At 39.8% G+C, this 19348-nt stretch overlaps 1 protein-coding gene across 1 annotated transcript in view; it reads right to left on the reverse strand.

Annotated features, from left to right (window-relative positions):
- Positions 1-19348, reverse strand: part of oprl1 (opiate receptor-like 1) — a 96693-nt gene that overhangs the window by 68375 nt on the left and 8970 nt on the right. Inside the window, exon 2 of the mRNA XM_057829501.1 lies at positions 1176-1436. Within this exon, the coding sequence (XP_057685484.1) occupies positions 1176-1384 (209 nt within the window). The 5' untranslated portion in view covers positions 1385-1436. The remainder of the gene's footprint in view (positions 1-1175; positions 1437-19348) is intronic.

A 19348-nucleotide genomic window follows, 5' to 3' on the forward strand; every position in this document is an offset into this window, starting at 1 on the left:
CCGCCGCTACATTCTGGAAAAATGTGGCCCAGACCGGATTTAAACCACATATGAAAGTGACCCAGATCGGATTTGAAATGGTCCACTTCTATGCAACTTGACCCGTTCAGAACGTCAAAATAATGCCTCACTCGCGTCGGAAAAACAAGGAAAAATCGGATTGGTGCATTAAGACCTGCAGTATGAACGTAGCTTTAGAGACCTTTCATTAAAACATCTTGTAATTGTTGTTGTAAATTGTGGATATGTCTTATTTAATAACTTTTGTGTAAGGCCAGAAACGATTAAAATGAAAAAAATATATATATACTGTATATCATTCAGATAATTCTTAACCACAGTGAATGGGATTTATCTCATGATTAGGGTTGGGCATCGTTTGAAATTGAACAGTTCCGCTTCCGATTGCGATTCCACATTTCGAGTCCGATTCTGAACGATTCTCGATTCCGATTCTTTTAAGAGGCAGGGTAAAAAAAAATTGCATGGTTTATATTAAAGTCTTATCTTCTCGATGATCTTTTAAATTATATGAACTTCACACAGGGATAATATTAACTTGTACAGTATATAAATATTAGTCTTTGAACTTGAGAATTTTTTTTCTGCTCGGCGGTCAGGGCATCGAAATATGGAATCGAAATTTTTAAATTCGAATGATTCCGGGAGCATCGGAGTGATAGAACCGGTTCCCATCGATGCTCGACTCTCAATGCCCAACCCTACTCATGATGCACTTTAAACACTTCTTTTCCGAACATTGTTCTTTCTCTTCCTCCCAAGCTCAGCTAAACTTTGAAATTTATAAAAACGATCTACTAGAAAGGATAAATGAATACAAAAAGAACGTGCTTCAAAAAAAAAAAAAATACTCATATGGAGCTGCAATGAGAACCTAACAATGGTAACAATTGGATATGAAAGTGACGCTCCTGCACCCAGCTGTGCTCTATCTGCTGCAGGAAATCTTATTTAAACACTTGTTGGTAGGTTCGGATGTCATGAGACCAATGCCTTGTTTAAAACAGGCCACTCACCACTTGCCATCACTATAGCAACAGTGATCTTACCATTTCAGAATGTGTTTAATTTATACCATCACTGCACAGCAGATGTTTCTGAGTTACACAAGTTTTGAACGATGACAACAGTATTCAACAAGACGTTCTTCTTACCTTATGATGACATACATGACCAGGAAGTTCCCCACCAGGCCGATGACACAAACGATCATATAGACCACAACAATGGTGGCCCTCACGCTGGTCGGCAGCAGGGTGTCTGTCTCGTTGTCGCCGCTGCTAAAGTTGTTATGAAAGAGTGAGTCGTTGTAGAGCTGTAGGTGACTCAACTCAGCCAGCAGGAGCTCATCGGGGAAGTCCATGTCTGCCCGAGGTCACAGCGCCAGGTGACGCCCGCTAATTAATCGATATGGCCTGAGAAGGACACAAAAAACTGTGAGACTCCCTCTGTCTATATATTTGTTTCTTTAATCCCGTAAAAACCTTGTCATTGCAATTTCTTGTTCGTTGACTGACACAACTAGGCCTTTATTGTCAGCCAAAGTGGATTAGACTTACATTTCGTTTGTCATTTTCTTGTCTACTTTTGACCTCGAGTAACAAGAAGTCACCGCTAAGGAAACACTCATTTAATTGGCAATCATTGACATTCCCTTTGCTGAAGTGAAAATGTTCTTTGTCATACTGATTTTAAATGTCTAGCTAATTCATCATTACAGTACATTTAGAATGGCTGCAGTTAGTCGTTCATTACCTCTTTGACTCCTCTACATTAAAGAAGTAATCTGAGTTAAAATGACATTGAATATTATTAACAAAGTAATTTGTACGACGACCGGGATTACAAGAAAAACGTCCAGTTGTCTTTCATTTAACCAAGGATTCCGGATTTCCACGACCTGGAACATGCATCCTAAGTCTCCCGAAAGTTCCAGCAGTCTCCCTGATATTGATAGTGGCTCCCTGAATGCCCGCGAGTCGGATAGAATATCCCAGATTTTGTTTCTATGTGAGGGAGTGCGTTATTTGTTTGTTTTTTTGACAATGTCAGTGAGAGTGTGCAGGCAAAATAATAACTGTACTCGGTTTTATTAAATTTTTTAAAATTTATTATTTATTTTCCCTTGAGGCATGACAAATCCAAACATACAGCATTTATATGTGTTTACAATGAATTCAACCCGAAAAGAAAAGGGCAGACAGGAGAAGCCGAAGCTTATTGAAACCCGCCCCCAGTATACCATATAGGACGCAGAAAATATCGAATAACAATTTTTGACATTCAGATTTCGTAGTGATTACAAGTTTGTTTTTTTGTTTTTTTTAATAACCATCCCCTCTGATTGTTCATTTTCCCAATAGTCGATTGTTGATCGTGGCAATGCGCTCGTTATGTTGATTAGATCCAGTAGATTAGTTCATAATTCAGTGGTTAGTTTATTCAGTTGATTCGATCCAGAAGATAGGGAATAGCTGCGGACCGATGGCAGGCCTTGTGCACCACCCCCCTTTCGTCGACTTAATCCTCGTCGCAGTTTTCATTCCTTGCTGCCTCCCGACGAACATTCATCTCAAGATTGCGCAGCTTCGTAGTAAGTTGCATCGCCATTCCGGTTGTGGACTCAGGGCCTGGGGAACTGGCGTCGCTAGGTCCTTCTGACCACCTTATAGGGACCGTCCCAGCATTCACTGTCCCACCTGGCACAATCTCCAAGCCCCTGCAGAAAAGTAGCAGCCAGCAGCGCACCAAAAAGAAAACATCCTCGCTATCGTTCCACTTCGAGTGTGGTCAGACACAGCGCCGCCATCTACCCCAGCTATCCTCCACATATCCAGACTTTAAGGTGTTTTCCAGGCAGGCGCGTTGTCCAGGTTCTGACCGCATTGTAAAGATCTTGGCCAGGGCACACAGTGGCCAATCGACCAGTTCCATGTCGTTACAGAGTTTGAAGAATTTGAAGTCAGTTTTCTGTGCATTTACAGCCAACAGATGATCTGTCCTTGTGAGTTCTGTTGCATTGGCTTTGAGTCACTTTTTTTTTTTTTTTGCCCTCCTTTGTTTTGGGTACACTCGGTTTTGTTTACAGGTTTGAGTTGCCGCCCAGACATTATTTACCTTTTGTACAGTTTTTAATATGTCCAAGAGTTAGCTTAAGTCAGCAACATAATTGTTTAATAAAGTTTGTTTATACCTCCTCATAAAAACAGCTAATGACCCTGAGCTGGTCACTGCAGAATCTAGTTTGTTTCAAAGCTTTACACCAGAGTAAGGGACCAAAAATGATTTTCAGGTTATACGGAAGGCTATTAGTTGAGGCTTTGTACATCATCTGTCCCGTTTTGAAATGTATTAAATCATACAGCTTATTATGCTTACGCTTATTGTCAAAGTGCACTTTGACAATAAGTGCGCTTACTGTTTAAGTCAGCAAAATTTAATTTATATTTTCCCTGATTTCCTCACATGTAAAATGTGCCCTGCGATTGGCTGGCAACCAGTTCAGGGTGTCCCCTGCCTACTGCCCGTAGTTCGCTGGGATAGTACCTCCGCGACCCTCGTGAGGAAAAGCGGCATGGAAAATGAATGAATGAATGAATAAATGTAAAACCTTAATTTTAACTACTTAACTCATTCACTCCCAGCCATTTTCACCGGAGCAAGGCCCTTCGCTCCCGGCTGTTTTACTCGATTTTGACTGATTTTGCAAGGCCCACAGAAAATTCTGTTCTATTGCTATATAAACCACCAAAAAAAAAGATTAGACTCTTTTTTCAGCAGAAAAAAAGTAGTTCATATCTTTTTCCATTCTTTAATAATCAGCATTAGAAAATAGCTTAGTTTGAGCAATTTTCCCATTTCTGATGAAAAAACAGAGAAATGGAGCTTTTTGTAAAAGCATACATTTCAAACATAACTTTGACTTTAACACAGCTATATTTCGCTTTTGTGACATCCCAAACATCTGAATAATGTTTTCGTTCTACAAAATAACATAAACAACAAGACAAATAGAACTTTTGATCGCAAAGTAACAATTTATTTACACATAACTAAACTATTGAACTGTTAAACTATTTACGTACATAACAACAGGGAAGGCTCTCGGCTGCTCCCGGTTGAATGAAATGGCTCCCAGTAATCTGATGAGTCCGGATCAAGATCGGGCTCACTTTTTTCATCATCTTCATCGTTGGTTTCAACCTTGGGCTAAGGAGTAACGCAACGTGAGCTCCGCAGAACGCGTGTGGAACCTGACCCTGCTGTGGTCGCCACCGTCTGTCTCATCAATATAGATTTTTTTTAATCCTTCTTTGACGATGGTTTCGTTTTCTTTTCAAAACACTCCTCCAGTGTTGTTTGCCTTTTTTTCCCGATCGTTCTCCACATTTTTCTCAATTTCTCCCGCATCCTCACAAGATCCCTCCAACTTCCGTTTTCTGACTATTTTTCTTCACTTCCTTTCTTGGCCTGAGATGAGTTCTTATAAAATGCACTACTGACTTCCAGTGGCCAGTTTTATTGCTTTAAAATGAGTTTTGAACATTCTGCATTGTAGTTTAGGTGCAACTGAAACTAGAGATGCCTCTTGTTTAAAAAAAAAAAACAAAAAAAACCGTATAAAACGTAAAAATTGTTTAAAAAAATATATATCTCATTTTTAACAGGCATGAAAGTGGGTCAAGGGTTAAAAAGGTGAGAAGGGTGTGGAGGAAATATGTTCCGGTACACTGTACAACCCAACAAAATATTGAGCTCTGTCGACCCACACTGTGTTTCAGCAGGGCCGTGCAGAGACCGTTGGAGGGGCGGGTGCTCATCGATCAAAAGGGGCACATGAACAAGCACTTACAGTAATACACCTTAAAACAACATAACTTCAATTTTAACCAGCTTTAGGTAATAATTGGCTGCAACTGTGACATACTTTAATTAGGAAGGGGCAACAGTGAATAGAAATCAACACTGTCATCAACACTTTCTGGCTGTCACTAAGTCTGTCTGCCTCTTTTCTTCCTTCAACCTCTGCATCAAAACTTCCTTCCTCAACTTGTTCATCTGAGAACAAACCACATCAGATGGTCACTGAGCCACCAACAGCTCAGTTTTCTCAAAACTATTATTTCATTATTATCCATACTTAACAACTCTACTACTCTAGCACCTAATAATTAATAAAGCAATAGCATAAAATCCTATAGAAAAATAACATTGTAATTGTGTTTATAATTGTATTTTACACCAGACTATTCTTGCAAACTTACTCTTACCAAGTGTGCTATTCACCCAGTTAATGAGGTATCCACAGCCTTTAGCAGATTCATTCAACTCTTTTTTATCCCTCAATCTCCTTTCAAGACATATCTATATAATGAAATATAAATCTTATTTAAAAAAAAAAAAAAAAAAAAAATCAGACTCCCCGGTGGTTTTTATTTTTAAAGCTTTCTTAATTTCTTTCTCTCTCAGTAACTATGGAGGTGGATTTGTGTCTTATTATTCAATCCCCCCAAAAAGTTGCTTCTATCAAAAACAAAGTTGCTTCAATCAAAATAAATATTTCGAATCCCAAAAAACAGGCGAATCGGTGCGGCATCTGCAGTAATGCGGACTCTGCACCGGTCCGTAGTGGTGAAGAAGGAGCTGAGCCGAAAGGCAAACCTCTCGATTTACCAGTCGATCTACGTTCCTACCCTCACCTATGGTCACGAGCTTTGGGTCGTGACCGAAAGAACAAGATCCCGGATACAAGCGGCCGAAATGAGTTTCCTCCGCAGGGTGTCCGGGCTCTCCCTTAGAGATAGGGTGAGAAGCTCGGTCATCCGGGAGGGACTCGGCATCGAGCCGCTACTCCTCCGCGTAGAGAGGAGCCAGCTGAGGTGGCTCGGGCATCTGGTTCGAATGCCTCCCGGACGCCTCCCTGGAGAGGTGTTCCGGGCATGTCCCACCGGCGGGAGGCCCCGGGGACGACCCAGGACATGCTGGAGAGTCTATGTCTCTCGGCTGGCCTGGGAACGCCTTGGGATCCCGCCGGAGGAGCTGGTTGAAGTGGCTGGGGAGAGGGAAGTCTGGGCTTCCCTGTGAAAGCTGCTGCCCCCGTGACCCGACCCCGGAACAAGCGGAAGATAATGGATGGATGGATGGAATCCCAAAAAAGTCACTTCAATAAAAAAAAATGTTTTTGATTGAAAAAAATTAATTTGAGACAAAAAAAGCATTTGAAAAGTATTTTTCTTGATTGAATCATCTTTTCACATTGAAGTAATGTTGTTTTGCGTTCGGGCCACATTTTGGCTTGGACATTTGTGTCTTTATTATTATTCAAACAAAAAGTAAGTTGCTTCAAACAACAAAAAAAAAACAACAACAAAAAAAATCTCACTTAAAAAAAGTCTATCATAGAAAAAGTTTGCACATGTGTCCATCATCGTTTAACAAAGTGAGCGGCTTCAGAGGGTTTGAGTAGACTCACTATGAAGCATTTAATAAAGCCAACAATTTTCTTACTACTTTAAAAATAATTCGGTGGGGCAGTAACATGTTTAAAACATGTAATTCTTACATTTTGAAGTGCTTAAAAACCATTTATAAATGATACTTTGGGGGGGGAAGTGAAAAACATGTCTTATATATGTATCTTTTCCCAATGTAAAATCTAAATAAATGCATTGAACACGCGCAACGCGCAAAAAAAATTGTGTGTGTGGTGGTGGGGGGGGCACTACTTCGCGGTTTTCACTTATTGCGGCGGGTTCTGGTCCCCATTAACCGCGAAAAACGAGGGATCATTGTATTTCTGAAAAGCTTTAAGAAGCAAGAATCATTCCCGCCACTCGTCGGGCTGGTGTTGTGCCGACACCGGCCGTCATCTCAAGTCCAAGCCGAAAGTAACGCGTCTCAGGCGGACGACAGGAGCGATTAGAGGCGCCCCCCTCCATCCGAGAGCAGGCCGCTTAATTTGGCTCAACAGTGCGTTTCTTCGTTTATATTACCGCTAAATACATAAGCTTGACGCCAATTTAACGGGAGCTATTTTTTCAAGGGAGATTTGCCTAGCGCTAGCAGTGTTCAACGCAAGCTGCAACGAATAGCAGTAACTTTATTATATCGCAAAATATGAAAACGATTGAAACCCTTACTCACCAACTTCAATCTGCTGGCAAATACAGGCAAGTGTGTATGCTGTGCTCTGGTCTGCCCCGGTGTGGATAAGGCCTGCTTTTTGTTTTCGCAGCTTTGCAATGCAACCAAAGTGCGCGCGATTGGAATAATGGAACGCAGTTTGGGCCGATGATTGGCTCTCGTCAGCTAAGCATTTGGAAGGATTTGCTGACTGTCCAAGTGTCACTGTTTTAAAGGACCGATTTCTGAATTGCTCAGTTTTCGTACTAAGTTAATCACATGATGATAATAATAATAATAATAATTAAATAAAATATCCCGACCCCCCCCCTCCCAAAAATAATTTCTCCCCGGATCTACACAATTCACGTAGGTCGTCCTTTTTTACTTCAAAACGGCGAATTTCGCCGAAAGGTGAGAGATTTTCATGCCTGTTTTAAGAACTACATACAGCTTTAAAAAAATATCTGAATTTTTTTGTTCATTAAGAAGCGGATTGGAAAAAGAATGAATGAATGAATGAATGAATGAATGAATGAATGAATGAATGAATGAATGAATGAATTCTGGGGTCAGGCATTACAACACAGATGTTCTGAACCTTTCAATCAGACCAAATAAAATAAGCCTCTTTCCTTTCTCTTAAAGATCTGATCATTTTTCTGTTTCATTGCCCTTTTTATTGCATTAATTCAACAAGCTTGTTCTTTTCCTTCTTTTTTTGTTGTCCCAGAAACATTTGCATTCAAACCATTCAGAGCTAACTATCCATGCTGATCGCATGTCAGTATGTCAGCCAAATGAACGGACAACTGGAGTCAAGGCAGGGCGGTTCACTGCACGCATGGTACATTGACGTGAGTCGACTGTCTCGTCAAACTCAGACAGACATAACTCCGTGGAACACCGTGGAATAATAAAAATAATAATTATCGGTGGAAAAGGATGATGTGACACAAGTACTTGATAGTCCACACTTGTGCATGTAAATCTGATGTTAAAAAAGGTTGTTTTTTTGTCTTGGAGATGCGTGTGTGGCTGCCTGGCAGTTTTTTTTTGTTTTTTTTTTAAACATGGAGGTTTGACAGTTGGCGTTATATTTCAGGATTAAAGCACCGCTCTCCCCCCGAATTTTATACCTGAACGGCGTTCCGGACCGTTTCGGCCCACTTTCACCCCTGAGTATATCCCTGTCTAGTTAAAGTGAAGAATGATGACACGGTGGCAAGGTGCACTGTGTTGCAACAGTGACTTCAGCAGTGTCCCGTGGACATCGTGTTTTTAAAAGACATGTTTAGGTAGAAAAAAGTTTATAGGAATTTGTACAGGGTCGATAAACATCTCCTTGAAATGAGTTTTTGGATGTTCGGTCACATTGTTGTGGTTTTGACAGCCCAACTGATACAATGCACACAAAAAATAAATGCACTATGTAGATAAATTTTGTTACATCCAGCCATTAACAGAACAAAAAATTAATAATTTTAAACTAAAGAAACCTTCCCCCATTTTCAGATTAAAGTGGATTGGGGTTAATATATAACCTTCCCCTATGATAACCCATTTTTTGATTGATTCTACGAACTGATTAATTTTCATCGGTTAGTTGCGATAAAAACAACCCTTTTTCTTTATACTGTACTTGTTTTCCTGCATCAGCTGCTGCATCAACACCTCAAATTGCCTCCACAAAACTGGCTCCTGCGCGCTCCCTCTTGTCAAACATGAATATTCATAAACAGTAACTGCAGCTGCAGCATGCCGGCGGTTACTGCTAGCCTCAATACATTTAGGCAATATATTCACAGTCGCAACACCCTTCTTTCCTGCATCATACCATTGTGAGACTCCTCTTCATGCAGACAGTGAGAGCAGAAAAACCTGGTGCAGTAGTGCATTGCAATGTGTTCATTTTACGATGACAGGTGTTCATGACAGTTCCTTCTCTTGTGCAACAAAAAGCGTCACATTTTAGACTAATACATGTTGGCTGATTATTTTATTATTGAATAGTGTGCATCAGTACATTGTTGCGACTGGCCTGCCAAGGATACTTATTTATGTTTCGGTGACCAAACGTCCTCTTTTGCCCGGACAAGTCCACTTTTCTCGTCCTCCTTGTAGCGTCCGGCCGGGTATTATAAATTCATGAAAGTGTCCGCTTTTCATGATTTTTCACAAGACCAATTTGAAGAGAATCCCTCCGGCCGCTGGGGGGCAGCGTCTGCCTGTGTTGACAGGGCTCCTACTATAGGGGAGATGGAGTAGTTCTTGTTTTGTTGTTGGCAGTTTACCCCTTGTATCATGGGGCATTACAGACATCTACTGGGTTGACGGTTTGGCAAGAGATCAGGCAGTTACAGACTACAATAAGGAGTAGTTCTAAGAGACATTTAATGCTGTTGAAATTTATGAAAAATGTTTAGTTGGCACATAGCCTACTGTGTGTGTGTGTTGACTGGACTACATTTCCATGGGTCTGCATTATAATATTTTTTTTCTCATTATTATTATTATTATTTTTTGATTGTTTTTTTTTTTTTTTTTTTTTTTTTTTAGGAAGTATAAAGCCTGTTGACTAACCTGTAACCTGCTGGGTAAAAAAGATCTAGCCTGGTACACCAGACTCAACGCTGTTCCAGCTATTGAGTCTGGCCACCATTCCCACGGAAACAATTTCCAGGGCGGAGCAAGCCACAGCAAACAGACAGCGGAGTGGACCAATCAGCGACGGGCAGACGTGACGTTAGTAAAATGGCGACCGCAGGACGATGGACTTGCGCGCGGAAGTAAGCATACGAAGAGAGCGGAGTTTATTCGACATGGCTAGCGCGAGACAGACTGTTGTCAATGACTCGTGTCGATGTGTTTTTGGTCATTTAAAACTGATTTTACCGTGGATTGGAACATATTCTCGGCTCTGCCGTTCACCATCTGTGCTGCTGAAGAGACGACTTTCGACGCGCAAGAGTGACGTTGCTCGTGAAGAACACGTCACGCAAATAAACGAATCTGATTTGTCGATTGATTTTGTACCTGCTCGAAAAGGCCGTTAATGGGATGGTTTCCAGACTATACTATCAGTGTTTGAAAAAAAAAGGGAGAATAGTCTGGCAGAGCCAGGCTAAAAAAGATCTCCATAAAGTATATAATATATACTATACGGCAATGTACCGTATTTTTCGGATTATAAATCGCACCTGAGCATAAGCCACACCAGCCCAAAAATGCGCAATGAAGAGGAAAAAAAAAACATATAAGTCGCACTGGAGTATAAGTCGCATTTTTGGGGGAAATTCACTTGATAAAATCCAACACATAAAACAGATATGTAATCCTGAAAGGCAATTTAAAATAAAAATGCAATAAAGAAAAACATGCTGAATAAGTGTATAGTATGATAATGTTACATGATGCATGAACAACGAAATGTGACCGTGGCCGGTATGTTAACATAACATAGCTATTAATAGTCATTCAGATAACTATAGCATAAACAACATGCTAACAAGTTTACCAAACCATCAGTGTCACTCCAAAACACCAAAATAACATGTGAAATGATAGAATAATGTGTTAATAATTTCACACATTAGTCGCTCCAGAGAATAAATTGCACCCCCAGCCAAACTATGAAAAAAACTGCGACTTATAGTCCGAAAAATACGGTATATATGTTTTTATAAAACTGATTTTTTCTATGCAGACGGAGGAGGCACCCTTTAAATATATTAAAGTGATATAGGCATGTTTGAGTGAACTTCGAGTAAAATTAAAGTTTCTTGAGGCCGGGCCGAGTGTCCTCTTTTTTGGAAATCAAAATAAGGTCACCCTAATTTTATGTGTGTTTTGACTTTTTTGTTCTTTATGTTCTCTGACAAATAAAGCACTTGCTCTCATGGAAACGACAACACTGTCTTTTACAATATGACTTGTTTTCCTTTTAATTCCTACAGTCACTAGTGAATAAACACATGCTGTGGATTGGCGTTATAATAGTTTAATTGATTCTTTACAGTTCAGTGGTTGAATATTGGCAAAGGTGCAAAGTGTTGACTGTGTGGAATCGAGTGGTGTGCTTATTGTGTTAGCCAGCTTCTCTCATTCCAATCACTAACACAATACTGTTGATCTTGAACCGCCCCATCATATAGCTGCGCTGTAAAAATAAATAAATACATAAAAACAAAGAGAAAAAAAACAGCAAGCACTCCTGTGAGGGTAAACAAATTACTCAATGACAATATACTGTTACTCGAAGGTAGCCTGGCCCTCTTTGAGACGGATTGCCTCGAATGGGATGCACTGAGCTCATATGAACGAAGAAGGGAACAAATATTCATGAAGCTATTCCAAATGATTTTTTTTTTTAAATTAATTTTTCTTGAACAGCTCAACACTATGTGACTTGGAGAGTAGAAGGCAAAATTAGTTGAACACAAACAATTCACTGATGTTTCATTTTCACTCCTAGTTTTATCTGTTAGCTTTCATTTTGTTGGCTAAAAGTTGACATTAATCTTAGGTAGCAAAACTAATTAAATGTACAAATTGTCAAGGGCTTTGTTTTCATGATGTACAGTAGGGCATATAAGTATTTAGTCAACTACCAATTGTGCAAGTTCGCCTACTTGAAAAGATTAGAGAGGCCTGTAATTGTCAACATGGGTAAACCTCAACCATGAGAGACAGAATGTGGAAAAAAAACAGAAAATCACATTGTTTAATTTTTAAAGAATTTATTTCCAAATTAGAGTGGAAAATAAGTATTTGGTCACCTACAAACAAGCAAGATTTCTGTCTGTCAAAGAGATCTAACTTCTTCTAACGAGGTCTAACGAGGCTCCCCTCGTTACCTGTATTAATAGCACCTGTTTTAACTCGGTATAAAAGACACCTGTCCACAAGCTCAGTCAGTCACACTCCAAACCCCACTATGGCCAAGACCAAAGAGCTGTCGAAGGACACCAGAGACAAAATTGTAGACCTGCACCAGGCTGGGAAGACTCAATCTGCAATAGGTAAAACGCTTGGTGCAAAGAAATCAACTGTGGGAGCAATTATTAGAAAATGGAAGACATACAAGACCACTGATAATCTCCATCGATCTGGGGCTCCATGCAAGATCTCACCCCGTGGCGTCAAAATGATAACAAGAACGGTGAGCAAAAATCCCAGAACCACACGGGGGGACCAGGTGAATGACCTACAGAGAGCTGGCACCACAGTAACAAAGGCTACTATCAGTAACACAATGCACCGCCAGGGCCTCAAATCCTGCACTGCCAGACGTGTCCCTCTGCTGAAGCCAGTACATGTCCAGGCCCGTCTGCGGTTCGCTAGAGAGCATTTGGATCATCCAGAAGATGACTGGGAGAATGTGTTATGGTCAGATGAAACAAAAATAGAACTTTTTGGTAGAAACACTGGTTCTCGTGTTTGGAGGAGAAAGAATACTGAATTGCATCCAAAGAACACCATACACACTGTGAGGCATGGGGGTGGAAACATCATGCTTTGGGGCTGTTTTTCTGCAAAGGGACCAGGACGACTGATCTGTGTAAAGGAAAGCATGAAAGGGGCCATGTATCGAGAGATTTTGAGTGAAAATCTCCTTCCATCAGCAAGGGCATTGAAGATGAGACGTGGCTGGATCTTTCAGCATGACAATGATCCCAAACACACAGCCAGGGCAACAAAGATGTGGCTTTGTAAGAAGCATTTCAAGGTCCTGGAGTGGCCAAGCCAGTCTCCAGATCTCAACCCCATAGAAAATCTGTGGAGGGAGTTGAAAGTTTGTGTTGCCCGACGACAGCCCCAAAACATCACTGCTCTAGAGGAGATCTGCATGGAGGAATGGGCCAAAATACCAGCAGCAGTGTGTGAAAAGCTTGTGAGGAGTTACAGAAAACGTTTGGCCTCCGTTATTGCCAACAAAGGGTACATAACAAAGTACTGAGATGAACTTTTGGTATTGACCAAATACTTATTTTCCACCATGATTTGCAAATAAATTCTTTAAAAACGAAACAATGTGATTTTCTGTTTTTCCCCTACATTCTGTCTCTCATGGTTGAGGTTTACCCATGTTGACAGTTACAGGCCTCCCTAATATTTTCAAGTGGGAGAACTTGCACAATTAGTGGTTGACTAAATACTTATTTGCCCCACTGTATTTATGCTCATCCAAATTGCTTGCATTTATATAGACGTTTCTGTCTTTGTCGTTTGATTTGGTATTATTTTGGTTTGATTTTAATGAAGAAAATGTTTAAACAGAAAATAACATTGCTTACAACGATAGCCATTGTGTGAAATTCAGTCATGCCACGCTCGTACAGCAATAAATGCTGATGAACTCGAAGCAGGTAAAAAGTAGCTAAGAAAATAGGTATACATTATTTTTATACCTGTGAAATATGTCTCTGTCTTTTGCCTTCTCAGTCTGAGACTCAGAAAAAGCCTGCTTCACTTTTTCGGTTCATTAAAGCGTAAATAGACCATGCATGGCGCATATCACTATGGGTAGCCCATCCATGGCAAACCAGCGGGCCAATCTGAAATACTGTTACCAATTTTTTTCTTGTTTCATTATTTTTTTTTTTAGTGCATGGCTACACTTCACTTGAGGCCCACTACCACTCCAAATCCTTTGCAAACACACACAAAAAAAAAGAAAAAAAATTAAGTCCTTGCATCTCACTTTTATGTAACTTGCGATGCATAATTTTACATTCTTTAAGCTGTTTAATGTAGACATACATTCTTAGTTATATTTAATAATAACATAATATTTTTGATTATCATAAGGTTTTAAATTGTGTTTATTGATGTTTCATTTTTAAAAAGTACTGTGTTTTTTACACCAAACCTTTAAAAATCATGTTCACATCTACCAAATATAGGTAAGGACTGTATTACGTTCTACAATGTGAATGCACTTCATCTGAAGAAGCTGTCAAGGTACTGCAATAGGCTACATCTATTAATAATGCAGTAATGCATCGTAGAAATAAATCCTACGATCGCCACCGTCAGTGAGGTTATGACCAGGGTAAAAAATGAGTCCCAGGCAACAACCATTTTTGCTCCTTTAAGAAGCACACAAAAGTAACAAGATACATAACATGGGGTCAGAAAGTGGCCTTTTTAATCATAATCATGACATTTTCCCTTAATGGTGTACTCACTTTTATTGCCATCAATCAATATTTGTGTGTTGGATTATTTTGAGAGAATAGACATTTATGATTATTATAGATGATTCAAAATTACCTTACTGCTTCATCTACAGTAATTGTGGTTTCCCTTTTGTTGAATAACCCCATGAATATAAATGTTAAAATGCTTATACTCTTATATATGGCGGAAAACACAGACAAGACTGAAAAAGCCGTTTCTGCTCTTGCACTCCTCTTTAATAGAAACTGCTGTATTTTAAGCCAAAAGAACTGTTATAATAAATAACACTGACATTTTTTTTTACCTCACATATTTTAAACTTTTAAACAAACTATGTCACAATGAAAAAAATGGCGTCTGTAAAAAAGTCACGGATATCTACCTCATAACTATCGCTTAATTGTATTTTTTTTGTTACTGTCGCATTTTCTCTGATATGATAGATGATAAAAAATCGATCCAAAGAAAAATTGAAAAAAAAAAATGTTTCAAAGGGGAAATATATGAAAAAGAAAATCTCGACCACTCCTTGATGTCTGCGATTTCTGCATCGCGACCCTTGTTATATGACCATGTTTGACTCCTAAAATCCCCCCAAAATCCAGCTGCGGCCATTCACAGCTGTGTCTTGACACTCAGTGATACATGCTACATGGAGTTTTTGGATCGAAACAAGGTAAGTATGCGATAATATCTCGTTAAAGTCATGGCATCTTTAATTCTGCTCTCGCGTGCTCTCACCTCAGACAGGGTTTTGCTGTTTAAAAAACATTTTTTTTTTTAAAATGCCCTCCTGTTCAAAATTTTTCTGCCCCCAGAAAATTAAGATTTTTTAGCTTTCCGATGATGGATCACACATGCATATCGGACAATTGGGAGTCTCAGCGCGGAACTTCAAGTCACCTGAGTGTTTTCTGCCATATATAATATATAATATAATAATCTAACATCTCTCTCTCTCTCTCTCTCTCTCTCTCGAAAATATTATAATATAAACATATTGTTATATCATTTAACATGTTGTTTCGTTTTTTTGTAATGACACTGATGGTTTGGTAAACTTGTTAGCATGTTCTTTATGCTATAGTTATCTGAATAACTTAATAGCTATGTTACGTTAACATACCGGCCACGTTCGCATTTCGTTGTTCATGTATCATGTAACATTATCATACTGTGCACTTATTCAGCATGTTGTTCTCTGTTATGATTTTATTTTATTTTTCCTTTCTAGATGACATATCTGTTCTATGTGTTGGATTTTATCAAGTACATTTCCCTCATAAAATGCGACTTATACTACGGTGGGACTTATATGTTTTTTTTTTCCTCTTCATTGCGCGTTTTTGGACTGGTGTGCCTTATACTCAGGTGCGACCTTTAGTCTGAAAAATACAGTATTTTATACATAAATGTGAGGGGACCATACAGTTCTTTATACTAGTGGCAAGTAAAGGGTGCACCTGCATCTTATCCAACATGCACTATATAACCTTCTGTTTGTGCAAACCAAGCGTTTGTTTGGAAAATGTTCCACAGCTTTGGTGTTGGAGGAGATCCTTTAGTTAAAATGCTGCCTGGTTGGCAAGGGCAGTGTAAACAAATGTGTTACTGTGGCTACAGAGTTGAATAATAGCAGCCAGAGTGCTTTAGTTGTCTTTTGAATGTTTACTTTATGTGGCTTATATAGAGTGTTGTTACAAAATCCAAACAGTCAAGTGTTTTCACAATTTGGAATTTGACCAAACATACTGGTTAGCATATCTGCCTCGCAGTTGAAGGGTCACAGGTTTATATCTTGGCTCTACACCTTAGGTGCGGAATTTGGATATTTCTCAGTCCCCGACACATTTTATAAACATGCAAGTTAGGTTCATTGAGGAGTTCCGCAAAGGCAGAGATGCATTTGTGGAAGTGTGTTTGTCTTGTAGTGAACTGGTGACATTCAGGTAGGCTGCTTCTGCTGATTTAGGCTCTAACTTGCCCTCAACACTAATGAGGACTGCGACTGTCCATAAAATGGATGGAAGATGTTGGACCAAAAACGTCACATATTCAGTAGGCCTATATACTTTTAAGGTCAAATTTCATTGGCATTTTGTTTTATTTTATACTCCTGCCTGGCTTTTGAAATAGTAAGAACACAAGAAGAGAAGAACTATGTATATTTAACTCTTCCCTCAACCACCCGCCATCTGCCTCTGGAAGGGTTGGTGGCTGTTCATCTCAAGCTGGAGTCCTCTAGCAGAGGCCTGGGAGCTAGGAGGTCCTGTATAGTATCTTTACTGTTCCTAGAACTGAGCTCTTTTGGACAGATATTTCTGATGTTTCTCCAGGTATCTGCTGGAGCCACTTCTTTAGTGTGCGGGACACGGCCGCCAGTGCTCCTATGACTATGGGCAACATTATTGCGTTCACCTTCCCGGGTCTCGCCAGCTCTTCTTTGAGCCCTTGGTACTTCTCTAGTTTCTTGTGTACTTTTTTTCCTGGCGTTGCCATCGTTGGGGATGGCTACATCTATCACAACGGCTGTCCTTTGCTGCTTATCCATGATCACGATCTCCAGTTGGTTGGCCACGACCATCTTATCAGTCTGTGTTGGACTGTTTCAGGGCCTCATTGCAAAACCTGCACCTGGGATCCTGCCTGGTGTGGTATATCTGGGCCTTTATTGCTCTGGTGCTCAAGGCCTGCTCATGTGCTGCGATGATTAGCGCCTCTGTGCTGTGCTTCAGTCCAGCTCTCTCTAACCATTTGTAGGACTTGTTCATATCTGCCACTTTAGCTGTCAGTGGTACATCACAATGATCACATGCAGGGGTTTTTCCTTCCATGATGGTTCCTCCAGCGCCTCATTTTCCAGGTTACACTGCCTGAGACACACAGTCCCTGACAAAAGTCTTGTCGCTTGTCGAAGTTTCTATGTGTCAATTTAACAAAGCAGAAAAAGTATGCCCGGCAATGCCAGGCCATACTGCTAGTGTATTTATACAGTATACTTATATGTACTGTACAGTCCCTGACAAAAGTCTTGTTGCTTATCCATTTTGTAGAAACAATTGCTAATAACCTGACTTTTAATTATTCAATTGGGTTTCAGAAATGGCTCATATGAAAGCTAAGACCCTCCCAAATGATATTGAATATACAAATATATCTTTTATCATTTCATTTAATGAATACATAAAGGTCCAATTTTGGCAGGACAAAAGTTTTGTCGCCTACAGAAAGTAGTGTGAAAACTGAACAAAAAGTGTACTTCAAATACAAAAATATGTTACATAACATAAGCGAATTAAGTAGTGGCGCTGTGAGATCCAAATTTAATATTTTGTATGTATGACTTCCATGGGCTTGAACGACTGCATCCATGTGGTTCAGCAAGGATTCATACAATTTATTGATGACGTCATCAGGAACACCAAAGAAAGCAGTCTTGCATGCCTCCCAGAGTTTATCAACATTCTTGGGTTTCGTCTTCCATGCTTCCTCTTTCATCCTACCCCAGACATGCTCAATGATGGTCATCTCTGGTGACTGGGCTGGCTATTTTTGTATATTCAGCATCATTTGGGAGGGTCTTAGCTTTCATATGAGCCATTTCTGAAACCAATTGAATAATTGAAAGTCAGGTTAGCAATTGTTTCTACAAAATGGATAAGCGACAAGAGTTTTGTCAGGGACTGTACAGTACATATATATGTATATAAATACGCTAGCAGTATCGCCCAGGCATACTTTTTCTGCTTTGTTAAATTCACACATACAGTTATGGTCAAAAGTTTACATACACTTGTGAAGAACATAATGTCATGGCTCTCTTGAGTTTCCAGTTATTTCTACAACTCTGATTTTTCTCCGATAGAGTGATTGGAACGGATACTTCTTTGTCACAAAAAACATTCATGAAGTTTGGTTCTTTTATGACTTTATTATGGGTTAACAGAAAAAGTGAAAAGAGTTTTAGAAAATTAGAAATTGTCCAAATGTCTACTTGATCATCTTCAACCTAACAATATCTAAAAGGGGGCACACAGGACTGGACTCAAATGCACGAGACTTGAGAGATTAACATTTTCCAATGAATGCTTTAAAAAAATACTTCCTGCTATTCTCCAACAATGCAAAAGCACACTGGCACAGGGCAAGAAACAAGAGGGGCATTTAAGGAGTAAGGCTAGTGGTAAACAGGTGTAAACAGGTAATTAGAGAGGAAAGACAAAGCTGGCTAATGGGCCGTGGTGATGCTGCGACACCTAGAGGCAACGATTGTGTTGCAGAATGGCCTAGGCTTTACATTGGCGGGAGGGGAGGGGGCATGGAGAATAGCATAATTTTTACGTGTTAAACTGCATACATACATATATATATATAAATTATAAATATATATTTTTTAACACTGTCTTTTATTTTGCAATGATAACATAACCTTGCATCTGTATGTGTCATTTTTGTCAACTGACAGCAGATTGTATGCATTTAGGTTAAAAAAATGCAATAAAAAAAAAAAAAAGTAATGTAACATAGCATAGCAAGGGGTCGCTCCCTCTCGACTCAATGCCGAGCGAACTGGAGTATATAAAAAATGCATAGGAGAAAATTAAACCACAAAAGGGACCCTAAGTCACACAGGCGTGCGATCGCTCTCACTTTCGTGACTTTTGGACTGTCGCCACTCACAGGAGTGCGAGACTCAGGAAACGGCCACCCGAGGAGGCTCCACCTGTCTCGGCCAGTCACTCTCACACGGTGCGTTTAGCAACAGCATACAAAACACAGTCACTACATTGGAAGGGGATTCTGTGTATCAATTGCAACTGCGTAGCGCAGCACAACAACATTTGGCCATGGCTAATCATCTGTCATCCTGCCATTGTTGATTTTTAATAGCATCCGCGCTGTACTTCCACTGTAGCAAAAACAACAAACATTAGCATTTAAAAGGCATAATTAGGTACAACTATTCTATTGAAAATGGTGTAGAATATGGTATAAAGTGGGTTTTTTCAACATCTATGTTAAT

Source organism: Corythoichthys intestinalis, chromosome 2, assembly GCF_030265065.1.
Source record: "Corythoichthys intestinalis isolate RoL2023-P3 chromosome 2, ASM3026506v1, whole genome shotgun sequence".
Taxonomy (NCBI): Eukaryota; Metazoa; Chordata; class Actinopteri; order Syngnathiformes; family Syngnathidae; genus Corythoichthys; species Corythoichthys intestinalis.